We start from the raw sequence: 18,013 nt of genomic DNA, 5'->3' as shown, positions 1-18,013 counted from the left end.
ATTGGCTTCGTTGGTTGGATTGGTTGGGTTCAGGCATGAGGAGTGAGGTTGGTAAGGGTTAGGGTAAGAATACTTTGGTAAGCCAAGAGGCAGAGTCGGGTGAGTCATTTCTTCGCTATAGAAGGAGCTGTAATATCGTGGTCGGGCACTGATAACATGTACAACACAGAGATGACGCAAACGGAAAAAAGGCTGTGTGTCGCAAACTGCGGTCAGAACCCCATTTTAGACACATATTCTGAATACGCTGTATAAATGTCCAAAGAATGCTCCTAAAACCACAATATCAGCATATCCCTCATGTCTTAATCGGAAACAAAATATACCATTAACCGTATAAAATTCACAATATTGTCATATTAGTGTGCATGTAAACGTAGTCACTGTCCAACAAATAGAAAGCAGCTCAGATGGTTGAATGTTTTTATCAAAACAGTCATCCAAAACATACTTTGTTACATCATAATGTAAACTGGATTACCTCGAGGTAATCACACAGAAAACACTTTCAGCAGCAACGTTTCTTCACTGAAAAGTGAAATATGACTCCACAAAACCAGGATAATACTGCGTGTCGTCTTCACACAAAGTTCATCACTTTCATAGAAAGAATGCATTAAATTTTACTTACAGCCGTTACTGAGCGTGAAAAGGATAAAAACAAAAGAGACAGGGTTGAAACTACGGTGAATTAACGTTCTGTCTCCTACAAAATGATGTTCCTATACAACTAAACTGCATTCTCAATTACGGCATATTTTCTCCCGGATTACGGTCCCATATTTAAAACACGTGGTAAATAAATTGAAAAAAAATGCAACAAAACTATATGGTCAGGTTTAGTAAAACATCGTGGTTTGGCTTAAAATAAATACGCTTTTTACGTTATTTAAATTACAGATAAAAATTAAAATAAGTCAACGTTGACTTTTGGTTTCACACGGGACACAAACTGCGGCCTCCTGGGTGAAAGTCCACCCTGACCTTCTCCCTACACGGACTTTCATTAGCAACGTATTTCTGATTCGTCAAAAACAAACGTAATCCGGGAGAAAATATTTTTTCTTTGTAACGTAAATGACAATGCAGGTTTGTTGTATATGAGGACGTTATTTCTAGGAGACCGGGCTGGTCGTTTTCACAATAACAAAATCAAAACAAGTCTGGCAAAACATCAGCAAAGATTAATTCATCAAAAATATATATATATTTACTGTAAATGTAACTAACTAAATCTTGATTTTGAAAAGATTAATACCAAAATAGCAGCTGAATCTACAGTTCAGAAAGTGCTTTTTTCCCCAAATTACAGTAATGCAATTATTAACTGAGCAAAATCATTTTCACATTATTTTCTTCATAGCATAATAGTGCAAAATCACTAAGCTTTGGAGCAAAGATGTAAGACATTAAATAAGGCCTTAAAAGGATGAAAACATAGCTGCTATACATATTACCTTGTATTTTTTTTATGATAGCTCTCAAGTCAAGAAAGTCAGTATTTGTTTCATACCAGGCCAGTTTAAGCACCTCCACTGCCTAAATAAGTGCTGAGGGAATATCTTTTCATAAACACTGTAACTATGCAAATGGTCAGAAAAATAACTGATATGTCATACTTTGGCTTTCATATGCGCCAAAGGCTGACGGCATCTTCAAACACACCTCTGCATGAAGGGAATAAGCCCAGAATGAGAAGATGATGTAAATAATATGGAATACATTCAAATCTTGTTCACTAAAGTGGAATGCGTCTAAAATCAAACTATTCCAGTAGCATTACAAAACAAACAAAAACCATATCAATATTATAAGCCAGTGCATTCAGCCATTACTGCTCTGAGTCACGTCGATTTCAAGTAATTCATTGAGAATACCAGTTTGAGTTAAAGCAGCTCCTCAAAACGCACCTCAGCGATTGGCTGCCTCCAGTAACAGAAGGCGCTGAACTCTGGGCAGCAGAAGGTGGCGTTGTGTTGAGAACTTCGTAAAGGAAAAACGTGCTCCACCAGCTCACTCAGCCGGCTGTATCTGTAAAAATATAAAAAATAGCAGTGAGAACAATAAACATTTGAGGGAGAAACAACTGATGGACGCAAACAATCCAGTGATGCTTCAATACTCACGATGTTTTATTGCCTTTGGCCTGCTCGAGGATTAACTCCCCTTTGGGATTCACTGTGAAGATCCGACACACCGGCACGCCCACTTGCTTGTAGGCAAACACGTCCTGAAACACAGGAAAAAAGACAATAAGGATAATTTCCAGTGTAACCCCAAACTTAAAACGATAAAGCAACACAAATGGTACACTTACGCTTTCTCTGTTTCCAAAAGCTGCGTAGAAGGGATGTGTGTTTGGGAAAAACAGGTTCTTGATGTCTGTGAGGCATTCGATCTTGAACTTCTCAGGCTTTTTTTCTATGATCTCTCTAACAAGAGAATGAGGGAAAAAGGAGAACATACATCAACCTCTGACCTGCTGCTGGAGTTGCCTACTTTAAATTAACTTTAAGCATTTACAACCATTTATAGATTAAATGAATAAACAAAAAGCTCAAAATGACCATGAAACAGGTTAGTAAGGTTATCAATCAGTGTAAAAATACATAAAACGCTGCATCAAATTCTGAGAGATTTTGTTTTCAAAGATCTGTTCTAAAATAAAAGAATAAAGAGAAACTTTGCAGATTTTCAACCAGCTTTGTGTCATTATTATGTTTATGCAAATAAAAAATGTTTAAATTGTGTTGTTAAAATGTTTTTTAACGTATCATCTGGTGGACTTTTGCCAGCTTTAGGGCTGCTGTTTGAACAGATTGCATACAGACTGTGTTCTGAGCAGGTGAACGGGTGGAAGTTTGGCGGCGTGTTCTGAGCGGGTGAAGGTTTGGCGGTGTGTTCTGAATGGGTGGAGGTTTGCCGGTGTGTTTTGAGCGGGTGGAGGTTTGGCGGCGTGTTCTCAGCGTGTTTAGTTAAAGGATTTCCTACCTGTGGAAGGCGGAGAAGAGGCTGCTGGGAGAGAGCATGAGCGGTCCTTGAGGCAGCAGAGTCCCTCTGTCGTTCACCCAGTGCAGGTAACCTCGGGTCATGTCAGCCATGCCGATAGCTCGGGCCGAACAGTACAGGAACTTGTAACCGTTCCTGCAGCAGTCAGATATTCATTAATGGGTTAAATCTTTTATTGAACTGGAGCCACTTTGCCGTGAGAATAGTAATCAATCTGTATCTTACTCGTGCACGGAGTGGTAGAGCTTAGCGATGCCTTGATGAGTCCAGTCTTTCCCGAGCTGAGGCAGAATCTGACCAAACACATCTGATCTGTGGGAAGAAAATGATCAGGGTAATAAATACTCAACTAAAATCTCTATTTCAAATGTTGTGAATGGGATTATTTATTGCTACCTGAGAATAAACACACTGTAATGAAGAGGTGGATATTTAGACTCATACTTGGTGATGGTGCCGTCGATGTCAGAGATTATGACCTTGTCGTCCCAGTTCCACAGGTAGATGGTGCCCTCGCAGCGGCATGTCCCCTGGTACTGAGTGGTTATGCTGAAAGTGACGTCATTGGGGCCTTCTCTTAGCTTCAGGCTGGCCTGTAAGAGGAGACATGATGTATTCTGTATACATTATCAGAAAAACAGCAGACTGAAGAGACAGTCTTTCTGTTTTTGCCTATTTTTAGCCACACTACCAGTATCAGTGATCACTTGTCTTACTATCTGGTCAGAGGACAGGCGGAGGGACTTCTTGTAGGAGTGACAAGGCGCCGGTGCCGGCCCTTCTGTCTGCACATGCTCAGTAGGTGTCGGAGCAGGAGCCACAGCGCTCAGCTCTTTAGTCTCCTCGTCGCTGGACCACTCTGCTGCTTTCTGCCTGCAGGAGAGAACACAGTCGGGGCCACCAGATATCAAGACTGGAGCAGGTAAAAAGAGTTAATCTGCAATGGCAACGGAGTTTCAGACCAGTGTTTGTCAAAAATAAGCACAATAACAATTAATTAATAATGAATTAATCGTTATTGTGCTTATATATTTTAAATTAATTAATTATCGAATAATGATGACCCCTGATTAAGTGATATTTTCATATTTCATAACTGCTAAACTGCACAATTAACCCAAATAGTAAACAAAATTACTGCAGGAAGTTTGGATGTTGGATGACTTCCTGTGAATAAAATGCATCAGAGATGAGTTTTCCTCTCATTTTTAGGAACTTTTAATTAGGGCTGTCAAAGTTAACGTGATAACGCGTTAACACAAATTCAATTTAACGCCACTAAGTTCTTTAACACATTAACGCAATCGATCTTTCGGAGGTTGTACCGGGCTCGAGCATTGTTTTGTGTTGTTCATTTATTTATCACATAAGCAAGTAATATTATTAGTGAATTGCAATGTGCTAAGAAACTAATATGAAAAATAAGGATTAGAAAAAAGAAATAAAAGGATACAAATTCAAGATAGAAATGTATAAATATAGGTTAAAACTGCCCTTCTTTTAATACAAATCTCTATATTGTGTTTTTATCATATATTTATTCGGCTTCTTTTTTAACAAATTCTCTGTTTTCTTCTCCTGGACACTTTGCCATTTTTCTATTAGCTCTTTCAATGTTTTAACTGTTTTCTAATGTTTAAGTTTATATCTATATATTTTTTTAAAAGTTGTCTTACACCTTTAGGTTGGGAATCAGTGATTTACAGTCACCAGAGGGCGATAGACGTCCTCCTCTGCCTGTACAGTAACTCTGCTTTGTTCAACACTAAATATGCAGAATGTTTTTGACTTAATTTTCACAAAACTGGATTCATCCTTAATGATCTCTAAAACAATCCAGAAGCTGCCTGGTTCAAACTGTTTTGAAAGTCTTTCTCCTGAATTCTTAATGATAAGTTTATGAGTCATAAAATGAGTAAGATGCTAATCCAGCCTGTGTGGGACATGTTTACTCAACACTGCTTGTGTTGGTGTGTGACTGTACTGTTGCTGACTCACTGTGTTTCTGGGGCCTGCTGGGGTGACGGACTCTCGCTGGTCAGAGACTCCTGTCTCTCTAACTTGGTCTCTGATGATAACTGAAGAAAGACGGAGACATTATTAGCCAATTTTTACATAAACGGGGATGTAAAGTTACTCAAACAGTTTGGGATTCCCACTGACCTCCACTATACTGTTAATCATAGACTGTACATAAGAAGTGGACGTAGTCATCGTGACATCACCCATTACTTTGTGGACTGCCGTTTTGATGCCTCGAGTTTGGCATTTTTTGCCGTTATCATCTTACCTTATCTTTGCCATACAACCAAACGCTGAATAATTTTTAGGCAACCAAAATGTTACAATTTACTTTCATGAACTGAAAACACACAATGAAAGGGTTAAAGTTGTAAGATGAAAACACGGACAACGCCGTGGTAGCGACCTGTCAATCACAAGGTAGCCACACCCTAAAGCATCCCCTGCTTTATGGTCTATTTGACTCTAAATGGGACCATAATTTACTAAATGAACATCATGCTGTATTGAAGAAGACTTGAAACTAGCGACTGAGACCATAAACTCATGTTTACAATGTTTACTGAGGTAATAAATCAAGTGAGAAGTAGGCTCATTTTCTTATAGACTTCTATACAATCAGACTTCTTTTTGCAACCAGAGGAGTCGCCGCCTGCTACTTTTGGCACATTGTGACACATTCAGTACCTGCTTTATGCTGCTCTTCCTCCAGAACCACCAGCGTCCAGACTTTTTTGGCATCTTCTCCTTCACCCAGGCCTCCTCTGTAGCCTGCCATTCAGATGAATGATTCATGTGTGAATAAATATATGTAATGTGCAGTTAGGTATGCTATAAACACATTAGACCAAGAGGATTAATACCTTTGGCAAGTTCTTCTGAAAAGCCTGCATACTAAGTATCAACGGTGCTGCCAGTGTCCAGTTGTAATACCTGTAATGTAATTAGGTATTAATGAATCACATTAATTAAACTGTGATGAGTATTTTAGTAACTGAATTAGGAAGTATGAAAACTCACCTGTTTGCAATCTTAACCACCAAATTGGGATTGTCAATTATCGCTGGATTCTCTGCAAATTCATTGTAGGTGATGATGTGCTCCATGAATTTCTCTGGAATAAATGTAACATAAAAGTCTGATTATAAATGATGCGATAATCAGCATGCAGGAGCTGTGAAGCAGGAAATATGTAATGAATAGGGCTGTCAATGTTAACGCGATAACGCAATTTCTTTAATGCATTAATGCAAAAAAACGCTGCAAACTTGAGCTGAATTTTGGCGAGGAAAAACTGGCATGGCCATTTTCAAAGGGGTCCCTTGACCTCTGACCTCCAGATATGTGATTGAAAATGGGTTCTATGGGTATCTCCCTTTAAGGTACATTTGAACAAATAAATGTGCAATTGATTTGCGATTAACTATGGACAATCATGCGATTAAAATCGATCGACGGCCCAAGTAATGAATCCTGCTCATTTAATCTTTATAAACAAGGATTCAAAAGGTTTATTTGTCAAATACGAAAGTAATAGTATTGTGAAATGCAATGTGGTGCTCCTAATGTGCTAAGAAACTAATGTGAAAAATAAGGATCAACAAAACTATCTACATAAAAGGATACAAATTCAAGATAGAAATGTATAAATATAGGTTTAAAAAAGGTACAATATGTAGCAAGCATGCAATGTGCAAGGCAGCAAATACAAAATAACCATTAACATGCATTCAAAACTACTTTCCATGCTGTATTCTGTTTTTAGAAGAACTAAACTCCACTGTGCCCACTGGAGTTTTAATATAGTGTTAATAAATACTGCTAATAGAGATTACTGGCTACCTTTAGGGATCTCCGAGTTCTCTCCAACGCCTCCACACAGCGACAGCGTGACGTCGGGGAGGTCACCAGCAGAGTCCGACAGACACTCGGTGCCGCTGTCTGCTGCTGCGCTGCCGACAGACTGGGGAGACTGGGATCCAGAGTGCCGCCCATTCTCCACCCAGTCTTTAGGAACCTGCTCAGACTCACTGACAACACACAGACAGACAGTTTCACACAGCAAGAATCACTGAGTTGTATAAATAGTTGCAGACATTTTTATGCATAAATGATGCAAGTAAGCACCAAAAGACAATCCTAAATGAGATAACATGACTTCTCTCTGAAAGGATTCCCAGGTTTGTACCTTTTTGGGAAGTACCGGGCAACAACATCAGGTTCAAGTGCATTCAGGTCATCCAGGTAAATGTCTTCAGGCCCCTGATGTTGACTCCTCTTCCTCACACCTTTTTCTATGAGAGCAAGACAAGAGACAATTTCTCAGAAATCGCTGACTTCGTGACATTTCATTTTTTCCGTTTTCACTTCCTTTCCTTTTAAGCTTCTGCAGCGCAGAATACCAGACACAGAATATAGACTCAGGCGTAAATAGAAACCACATCCTTCCTGTTAACATTCACTTACATTTCAACTGTATGTAGCCTCACATAATCTGGAGCTTTACTTTAAGACTTTCCCACGCTTCAGAATGATTGAATAATTCATTGACAATTAGAGCTGCAACGATTAATCGATTAGTTGTCAACTATTAAATTAATTGCCAACTATTTTGATAATTGATTAATCAGTTTGAGTAATTTTTGTAAGAAAAAAAAAGTCTAAATTCTCTGATTCCAGCTTGTTAAATGTGAATATTTTCTGGTTTCTTTACTCCTTTATGACAGTAAACTGAATATCTTTGAATTGTGGACAAAACAAGACATTTGAGGACGACATCTTGGAGTTTGAGAAACACTGATCAACATTTTTCTCAATTTTCTGACATTTTATAGACGAAATAAGTAATCGATATATCGAGAAAATAATCAACAGATTAATAGACAATGGAAATAATCGTTAGTTGCAGCCCTGTTGACAATTATAATAATATTCTATACATTTTTTAAACATTCATGACAAATATACAGATAGAATTAGCCCCCAAAAAATGTCAGTACAGTCCCCAAGAAGATTTGTTTTGTAGAGAAACCAACAACAACTACTGTACCTACATCAGAAAATGCTGGGAAGCTTCCTAGCCTCCTGTTTTTAAGTCATTTTTAGGATACTTAATATGCTGAAATGCATATTTTTTTATTTTTATATCCATACTACAGAATAAAGTTAAAAAAAATAGAGGAGTTAGTGTTACCTCTCCTCTTCACGGGGGAGTCGGGGGGTTTAGATGAGGCTGTTGCATCAGAACAAACTGCTGCTGAGTCTCCAGGCATGTTATAGACTCCACTGGCAACAGAGCTGCTGTCCCCGCGGCTGGGTGGCGAAGACGTCCACCTGGTCGTGCGTGTGGTATCGGGGCTGAGGTCGGAGTTAGTGGGACACGGCTCGGAGGTCAAACTGCTGGACGTTAAACCTGAAAGGTTTGGCTCGTGCTCGATAATGTTTGTGTTGTGTGATGAAGCTTCGGGGGGCTGTGGTTTGCAGACGCACTGATCAGGTTTGATGGTCCGAGGCTCTGGCTTTACAATACTGCAGATGGGATCTGTGGTTCTCTCTCCGTCCCTCTCCTCCATGGCTTCTGTACTCAAGATGACCCGGAAATGTGTGTTCTCAGAGGGAGTGATGGTCAACGTCTTTGGCTCCGATTTGTCCTTTTTGTTGACCTGGACGCAAGAAAGAACAGCACAAGAGAAAGTTTAAATATACATTCATGCATTTCCAAAAATCTCAACACTTCTTCCTAACTGGACACGATGCCAACGAGCGAACGTTAGATGATCATTTGCAAATACAGACTCCCTCTAACTCGCCACAACACTCCCACCATGCACTGGGCAACTGCTTCTCCTGCTTTTTGCTCAAACTGTGCTCCGATGTCGCAAGCACCTCTCCTCTGCCAGGAAAAGACATTTGGTGTAGCTCTATTGCCGTCCAGGTGGAAACAGTAGGGCTTATACATGCTGTACAGTGCCAGAAACAGGTTGAAATAACAAAAAGGTGGGAAAAATCTGTAGAAATGCAGGAGAATTGTGACCCCGGGAGGAAAACCGTGAGAAGGCATTGAAAAACGTAAGTCTCCTGAAAATCTGGAGGGTTGGCAAGTATGCTCTGTTGTCTTACAAAGTTTAAACCAGATCCTACAAGTCTAGACCTGAACCTTACCCTGGTGGGTTCTGGAAACTCGCCCCAGATCCACTGCATGTGGGACTCGGCCCTGAGCATGCTCTCTGCTGGCTTCACCATCAGCTCGGAGTCACTCTTGGGCGACATGGGCTCCGACATCTCCCTCCTGTAAGCAAACACCACATTTCCACTGAGTCAGCTGTAACGACCATGTAGGAGTGATTTGTTTTACTCAGCCCTTCCTGTTTTCATAAAGTGGATGGTCTCATTGTTTCTCTATGCTCCTATGAACAATGTAAATATTTGACAGGACAGAGTGGGGGGGACGTACGCCTTGCAGGGCGACCAGTCTCCATCAGAGAAAGGGTAGCTGTCCCATTCAAGGGCGGTAAGGGGCGAATGTTGCCTGTTGTCCTTCATCGTGGAGAGTGAAGGTGCCCTGAAGACAGGAAGCAATGAAATTAACTAAAGGTTTATGACGACATAAAAATCCAGCTTTTAAACGGTCTTCTTACCGTCCATTGTGCGCATTGTGCTCCTCATCTGAACTGAGCTCACACAGCTCCGGCTCACCGCCTGCAGGTGTGGTTTGCTCCTCCCTGCGAGGCTCGACCTTGTGCTTCCTCCTGCGCCTCCTCTTCTTCTTGCCGGCGGTGTTGGAGCAGGGTTGGAGGTTTCCAGAGGCCGAGTCGTCTGGACTCAGAGGCTGACCGTTCTCCGCAGCCGCCGGGCCGCAACATCTGGGCTCTCTGCTCCTGAACAGAGCCTCTTCTGTGGGGATGGGCGAGGTCACCAGGTGGGCCGGAACAATCTCCTGTGTTGAGGTAAACAAAAATAAAATAAACTAAGAGTCTACACCATGCTGCTGCTGTTCTTAAGCTATGTTCACATTACAGGGCTTAATTTTAAATTTTAATTTTTTTGCCCAGATCCGAAAACATTAAATTTAACGGAGCCGAGCTTACCAGTAAACATATTTTCATATTTTTCCTTCTGAGAGATAATTCATGATTTCTTACGACTCATAAACAGACACTAACTCATTCTGCAAACATGATTTAACATAATTCGGTATTGAGTTTAGCTAAAGTGAATAAAAGTGATGTTTCCCAGAAAATGCTCGTCTGCCTTAACGACGCAGTTTACACATTTCTGTAACTGCTGATTTATTAAATCGGAGTTCTACTGAATCTAGCAGAAGAGCTCTCCGACACTGTACGGTGAGTGATCTGCACCTGCGTAGTGAAGTATAACGTTGAAAAACACACATGAATTCTGATATGACCATTCTCATAGCGGTCGCATGGACGGTGATCGGATACGTGTCGGATTTAGGACCATATATGAAAGTGGACCAGATCTGATTGGAAAAAAATCTGATTTCTGTGTCCACACTACTCTGAAATCATCAGATCTGTGTCTCATGAGCTTGTAATGTGAATGCAGCCTTAATAACAGCGATGCTTTGAGCTAAATGCTGGCATGCTGAGGTTATGCAGGTATGATGTTTACCAAGTTCACCATCTTAGATTAGCATGAAGCAAGAAGTATCGTCACCACTCTAATTGATTTCTACAAGTAAACAACATTTTAAATTCAACATAAAAACCTCACGTTGTGCTGCTCCGTCTCCTGGACGAAAAAGGCCTCTCCGTTGTCTCCGAGCTTCATATGCAGCTCTACAGGTTCCCCATTGATTTCTATATCAATCTGCAGAGTCAAACAACACATAAGAAATACAAAGCTTTACTGTGTAGTCCACCACATTCTCCTCAGTTGACATTAGTGAGGTTTGTTTACAGCAGAAAAGCACCATATGCATGCACAACACAGCTTATGGATGAAAAAAACTGTGCCACAGATTTACCTGAAGAATTAAGAGTTAAGCCAGAGAAAAAACAACAACAGGGAACAGCTTGTACGAAGGATTGCTATTTTCAGCAAATGCCACAAGTTTCTATCCACGCATTAAACAGACAGGGTTTGACTCAGACCTGGGTTGTAATAATATCAATAACATAAGTACACATACAGTATTGTAAGCTGTCTGCACAGCGATGCTTTCTGGCATCTTTAAGTTCAAAGAAATGAACCAAAATCTACTGAAAGTGTCTGTGAGATGCTGACATTTGATATGAGGTCAAGATTATTCTGTTTTTTCCTGCTTGGCTTCTCAACAATGACTAACATCCTTTTAAGTGTTCTCTATCAATAACAGACGACTTCCTGCTCTGTCTGACTCTCCTGTGAGCTTATGAAAGAAAAGACTCTTCTGTAAGACACTTTCCTTGAATGGGATGAATCTTTACAAACTGGGGAATAAGACGCTAAATCAAGCTTTAGTCTGTCTATCCCATGTTAGTCCTCAGCTCACAACTACACAGTGTCTATAAATAGAGACGAAGGACAATCTGCTCTTGAGAGGAGCAGAGTGGTTGGATGGAAATGTTCAGAGAGCTTAAGAGGAAAGGAGAGCCACTCGAATATTATAAAATGTGTTGCGCAGCGATCCCACATTTGACTGCATGTTTTTAAGTATCAAAACCAGAGTTTTGACTGCAGGAGTAAAATAGATCAGCATGTTGCCGCTGCAGTAAAGTGAGGCTGTTTTATTCAGGTTTTAAAATGGAAAATCATTTTAGTTGCACAATTAATTATGCATTATTATCAGTGGTGGAAGAAGTACTCTTTTACTTTAGTAAAACTAGCAATGTTACCGTCTAGAAATACTCTGTTACAAGTAAAAGTACTACATTTATAAAGTTACAAAAAAAAAGACAAAGTATATATAAGTATTAGCAGAAAAATTACAGTTGCAACTATTAATAGGTTAGTTGTCAGCTATTAAATTAATCGCCAACTATTTTGATAGTAAGTCGATTTAAGTAATTTTTTTAAAGAAAAACAAGCCAAATTTCTGATTCCAGCTTGTTAAATGTGAATATGTTCTGGTTTCTTTACTCCTCTATGACAGTAAACTGAATATCTTTGAGTTGTGGACAAAACGAGACATTTGAGGACGTCATCTTGGGCTTTGGGAAACACTTTTCAACATTTTTCAACATTTTCTGATATTTTATAAACCAAACAACTAATCAACAATGAAAATATAATCATTAGTTGCAGCCCTAATAAAAATATACTTAAAGTACCAAAAGTAAAAGAATGACCCATTTCAGAATAATACATACATTATATTATTGAATTATAATTATTGATGCATTTATGTGCGAGCATCACTAATGTTGCAGCTGATAAAGGTAGAGTAAAAGGACTACTTTATATACTCCCAGGTAGCTTAATCCATAATAAACATCATCATTTTTAGTTGATTTATATTTTGTATTAAATTATCTCAACATTAAAAAGTAGTCAAAAGTAACTAATGTCAGAAATGTAGTGGAGTAAAAAGTACAATATTTCCCTCTGAGATGTAGTGCAGTAGAAGTATAAAGTAGAAGAAAATTAAGATACTCAGCTAGAGTACAAGTACCTCAAAACTAGTACTTACGCACAGTACATTTACCTAGTTACATTCCACCACTGATTATTTTTCATCACCAGTTAATCTTCCTTAAATCAAAAGAATGCTGGATTTGTATGAAAATATTTAACTCAGAAAAAATGGAAACATTAGTTAAAATATTGCCAAAAGACAAAAAACCAAAACAATTCAGTGATAAATATTTGTGCACTCACTACTTTCTCCCTGGAGCGCAGCACCCCCAGTTTTCCGAAGCGGACGTGGAAAGGGGAGCACTGGAACGTCCCGTCGGGCTGTTGGACCACGATCACGTCGATGCAGCCCGACAGAGTGGCCTGATTGATCCCCTTATACAGCTCCTTCACCGTCACCAGCACCTGGCCCGCCAGCTGCCCCACGTAGTTCATGGTGTCCACCTGTCAGCAAAAACACCCTTCATTAATCACTCTGCATTATTACCTATAAAACAAGTTTAACACACCTGAACTACGAGCAGAATGAAACCACACACTACTACACGTCTTACTAGGTCAGTGTCCCGGTAGTAAGGCTCCTGTTGTTCAGAATAGTCTGCAAAGGAAAAGCAAGTCGGTCCCTAAACACAGCAGCTCTGTCCCATTTCCTCAAAAGAGTCCTGAGCCGATGGAGGTTTAATCAGGCCCTCGACTGCAGCAACGAAGGCTGCTGCAGACCAGAGCAGAGCAAGGAACGCACTCACACTGAAAACCATGATTTGGGTCAATATAACCTGCCACTCGAACTCTTTTTTAAACCTACAGGTTACTATTTTAGCATCACTGTACAGCTAAGTGTTCCCTAGGGCTGCATGACTATGGCCAAAAGGATAATCATCATTATTTTCATCAACATTGAAAGTACGATTACTCATTGATTTTAGGGACAACATATTTGTATTGCGCTTTCACATTTAAATAGACAGAGCACTGCTTTCACTTCCATGTTGTGTTACATTCCTCAAAATAAGACTGGTCCTTGTTCACAGTGCATCTACATAGAAGCAAAATAAAATTGTAACAAAGCTTTTTAACCTAAATTAAATCACAGAACACTGTTTTCACATTGTACATTCCCGCTAATTAACACATCTTTGCATCAAAATAAGACTCAAAATAAGGTTCTTATTCAGTTGAATTCAGTGCATTTTCATTTAAAACGAGTAACATACAGTGTATTACTCTCCTACTTTGCAGCCGCAACTTCAGGACGGTTTTTCACAGGCTGCCGCGGTCTAGGATGTACAGTATAAAGAGAACTGGATTCAGTGTTGGGAGGCGGACGCCCCTTCATTCCTATGAGAGTTGCTCAGTGGAGCATGAAGTCAAAATGTCTTGACTGCCGAGTGATAAAGTACCCATATCGTTCACCTCTCAGCCCTCGCTCCAGCCTCGGTCTGGGTCTCATTCACATGAATGGAGGAAGGGAAATAACTGGATTCAGCTATGAGTGCATTTTACAACTTTTAGGACCTAATGATTTAAATATGGGTTATTCAAGTGTTCATACTGGGAAGTTGATTCAACTAAAAAAATTATCCGCTGAGTTACAGACGTCTCTTTCCCAATGTAAGTCTATGGGAAAAAGTATTTTTGTTCCCAATGGCATCACGTGACGGACACGGAAGTTGTAGTACCGCCGTTTGACCACTACGGAAATTTGCTTTAAAGCCCGGCGTACTTCCTGTGGGCTTGGCCGCGGTAGGTTGCGCACACAGCAGCATGACGGCTCCCCAAAAGTGAAGCCAAAACATCTTGATCGCCCCCTTACTGGCTGGCTGTTCGTTAAGAAAGCGCTTGATTTGATTTGCACGGGAGCATGTATTTTAAACGTCAATATCGCAGTAGTAGTAGTCATTTAATTGTTGGAAGCCAAAATCTTGATCGCAATTAATATTTGATTAATTGATTAATTAATTGATTTTTAAACATACAGGTCACTTTACTGCTCAGTGTCCCCCTAATGCACCTGCTTTCTCTTGATCATCCCTGTAGGTCGACGTCAGTGCTACTGTAGTCATATAAGTGTCATTGTGTGTTCTCATTCTGGCTCAGCACCTGTAATTACTGTAGTGGACATAACACCAATTTATAGATGCAACTTGGAGCATATTTGGCCTGTAGACAAGGACTTTCCTTGTGTGTGTGTGTGTCCTGAACAAGGAGACTACAGCAGTGTGTTTCAGTATTTAGGACAACAGTTTACACACTGACTAAATCAGAGCTGCATACCAGCTGGGTGGACTTTGAAACCATTGAGTCTCTAAGATTGGCAGCCACTGAACCAACTAAACTCTAGCTCACATAACGGATATAACTAACAAAAGCCACTGCAAGCATCCAGTGTATTATATCACCGGTTGATAATAGCGTCACACTCATCACTGTGTTCCTGCTGTGGGTTTCCCCCTCAGTGAACTGCAGCACATTGTAAAGTGAAAGCTCATTTAATGGACAAAGCAGAAGAGTCTAGATGAGAGTCATCAGCCGTGATAGCAACGCTGCACAACCACATCTCTCTAGTGAGCTGACTGCACACTGTGCTGTGTGAGTTACACACCAACACACCACATTTAGTAAACGCCTCAAACTCCCACGGCACTTCATCTAGACCCCTCTGCTGCAGCACTTCAAGCCTGAATAAAGGAAGTAGTAGTGTGATGATGTTCTGCAGAGGCTGGGCTTGAAATGTGCTGAAATTAGATTCAAATTAAATCAGTTTGTTCCCTGATTAATAATAGTGTTCACATTAACGTAGGGCTGCAACTAACGATTAGTTTCATTGTCAATTAATCTGTTGATTATTTTCTCGATTAGTTGTTTGGTCTAGAAAATGTCAGAAAACGGTGAAAAATGTTGATCAGTGTTTCCCAAAGCTCAAGATGACGTCCTCAGATGTCTTGTTTTGTCCACAACTCAAAGATATTCAGTTTACTGTCATAGAGGAGTAAAGAAACCAGAAAATATTCATATTTAAGAAGCTGAAATCAGAGAAATTTGACTTTTTTTCTTAAAATAAATTACTCAAACTGATTAATCGATTATCAAAATAGTTGGCGATTAATCTAATAGTTGACAACTAATTGATTAATGCAGTAAAGATTATCAGCAAACATCTTGTCAATCAATTAATCGTTGTCATTTTTATGTAAAAATGTATGTCAACTGACTAATAATAATAATAATAGTTTCAGCTCTAGTTCCAAGCAAAACTAAGCAAAGCCCATCTGCTGATGAAGACTGGTTGAAAGCTCTGGAAAAAGTGAGTAAGTGGATCTTGAGTTGTTGTCAGTTTCCAAGGTCAAGACACAACGATGACACAATGCCGTATTTTTTAGGAAGCCTTTTGTAACACCTTAGTCAGGTACTAAGACTAGTTAATTCTGGCCTTTTTTATACCATGACTATTTATTAATTTGCACCGTCCCTTCTCAAATTAACTAAACTAAAGAAAGATCTATGGGAATTGAAAGGGTTGTACTTCCAGTTAGTGACGCTGCTTCTTCCTCATTCACAGGAAGCAATGACATAGGCTGGTAGTTCAAAGCTCTACAGTTTCATATTAAGACAATAATCAAGCCGTCTCCACGTTTACAGTACAATTACTTCTTATTACTTTTGTGCCACATTACAACATGCCCAGTGCCTGATGATAGGCTGCACATCCAGCACGACCCGACACTGTGAGGGGACCTTAAGAGGTGTTAATCCTGTTTACAAGATTAAGACAGATCTAGCTTTCCCTGTCTCGGCACGTTTGTCCTGCAGGTCGCTACGTCCAACGTGATTCTGCGTCAGCTGCTGTTGTTGTGACCAATGTTGAAGGTTTTTATTTCAAACCACCAAGGTCAAATCAAACACCACAATGTTTTTGACTCAGCTAATGAAACTAGGGCTGCAGTTTACAATTTGAATTTGATTAATCTACTGTTATTTTAGATTATTATTATTATTATTTTAGATAGCTATGGCTAGAAGTCCTATATACCTTGCATCGGTTGCACTTTAATTACGTGTAACAATGCCTATGTATTGTCCCTATCAAAAAAACTAATGAAATAAAAATAAATTAAATCAATAATGATTTAGTCTGTAAAATGTCAGTCTAACAGTCCAGAATTATTGAATGTAAAATTATATATAAAAACACAGCAAACCCTCACATTTGAAGCTCTGGCACCAGAGTATGTTTAGCAATCTAGTCAATTCATTAATTAATCATTTCTGCACTAAATGCATCAATTTTGATGCTGTAAAACATCTAGTATGTGTGAGTGATGGTCTCTGAGGAAAAAAATACTAATTATAATATTAATTTGGACACCTATGCACACTTTAAGAAGGATAAACACAGCAGTTACAACAACCCAAATCTCAGTAAATACCGACTCTCCTATCACAAGTGATATAATACACTGATATCTCACAAATCAAGACCGTTATCTCTATTTGAAAGGTCTTCAACACAATCAAATGATAAATCCTGCACTCTATCAGCCATTGGGTGTAAAAACATGTATATCTACCTCATAATATTCATGATATTAACAAAAATGTAGTGCAATCTGCACATAAGCACCTGTAGATGTTAACTAGTAATTTAAACCTATGAGGCGTTCAAGGACACAACTGGAGGGTTTGATTTGTCAAAATCAGACATTTATGAGACAAACTATCATTATATAAATAGCAACAACGTGTCGTACAGTAGTAAATATCTGGCTTATCTTCATGAGAAGACACAACGTGTCTGCTCGTCGGTGTTTCTCGCTGATATCCGCTATCACATCACTTCACACGCGATACAGGACTCACAAGTTCACACACAAGCCGCTAAATGAGTCCTAAAGACGCGTTCAAGGACTCCTCTGCGACATTAACAAGCATTAATGCATTTTCTTTCTGTGGAATTGTTAAGTGATGTTATACGGAGGAGAAGAGCTGGTTAAATCATCCTACCTGCTGCAGTAGAGGCAGGCAGTCACACCTTCAGTCGGTTCCTCCGCCGGTGTGTTCGAGGCTCCACACACTCTGCTGCAGCACGTGACTCCGCAGCGCGCAGGCTGCACGTGATTACAACGCAGGAGGTTAATTATAAAGGTTAATTACACAGTAAAAAAGAGCTAAACAAAGTGTTACAAAATATGAACTATTTAAATAGAAGGAAGTATGAAAATAGGAGCAGTATATACAGTATTGACAATAAACAGACTATTAACAAAATTGCACAAGTGGAAAATGATATTGCACAGTGAGAATGTAATGAAATTCCACCTGAAAATATTGCACAGTGTGAATTACACCTTAGTAGTAATAATGATAATGATATTGCACAGTCATTATACAGTATAGTGCAGTTATT

At 39.5% G+C, this 18,013-nt stretch overlaps 1 protein-coding gene across 2 annotated transcripts; it reads right to left on the bottom strand.

Moving 5' to 3' along the window:
- Positions 1 to 512: 512 nt before the first annotated feature.
- Positions 513 to 17,743, bottom strand: LOC141759409 (phosphatidate phosphatase LPIN2-like). Of its 2 annotated transcripts, XM_074621460.1 has the most exons (21): positions 17,611 to 17,743; positions 12,853 to 13,053; positions 10,768 to 10,863; positions 9,669 to 9,967; positions 9,485 to 9,592; positions 9,193 to 9,319; positions 8,225 to 8,693; positions 7,220 to 7,325; positions 6,874 to 7,061; positions 6,052 to 6,145; positions 5,895 to 5,964; positions 5,719 to 5,802; positions 5,008 to 5,087; positions 3,726 to 3,882; positions 3,454 to 3,602; positions 3,235 to 3,321; positions 2,992 to 3,144; positions 2,318 to 2,432; positions 2,127 to 2,230; positions 1,911 to 2,031; positions 513 to 639 (listed from the first exon to the last, which is right to left on the bottom strand). In XM_074621460.1, exons 2-21 carry the CDS (start codon positions 13,042 to 13,044, stop codon positions 637 to 639), a joined length of 2,802 nt encoding a protein of 933 aa, XP_074477561.1. In that variant the 5' UTR covers positions 13,045 to 13,053; positions 17,611 to 17,743; the 3' UTR covers positions 513 to 636. The 2 variants fall into 2 exon arrangements, with proteins under 2 accessions (XP_074477561.1, XP_074477560.1); XM_074621459.1 differs by lacking the exon at positions 513 to 639 and having other exon boundaries at positions 1,444 to 2,031.
- Positions 17,744 to 18,013: the final 270 nt, after the last annotated feature.

The sequence above is a fragment of the Sebastes fasciatus genome, chromosome 21 (assembly GCF_043250625.1).
Source record: "Sebastes fasciatus isolate fSebFas1 chromosome 21, fSebFas1.pri, whole genome shotgun sequence".
Classification (NCBI taxonomy): Eukaryota; Metazoa; Chordata; class Actinopteri; order Perciformes; family Sebastidae; genus Sebastes; species Sebastes fasciatus.
The sequence above is the reverse complement of the archived record's forward strand: the minus strand, read 5'-3'. Positions and strand labels throughout refer to the sequence as shown.

Coding starts and splice junctions, on each gene's coding strand:
- LOC141759409 (XM_074621459.1), bottom strand. CDS start 13,044: ATGAACTACGTGGGGCAGCTGGCGGGCCAGGTGCTGGTGACGGTGAAG. Junction 3,145..3,234: donor CTCTACCACTCCGTGCACGA/GTAAGATACAGA, acceptor TGACTGCTGCAG/GAACGGTTACAAGTTCCTGT. Junction 2,433..2,991: donor CTCTTCTCCGCCTTCCACAG/GTAGGAAATCCT, acceptor TTCTCTTGTTAG/AGAGATCATAGAAAAAAAGC.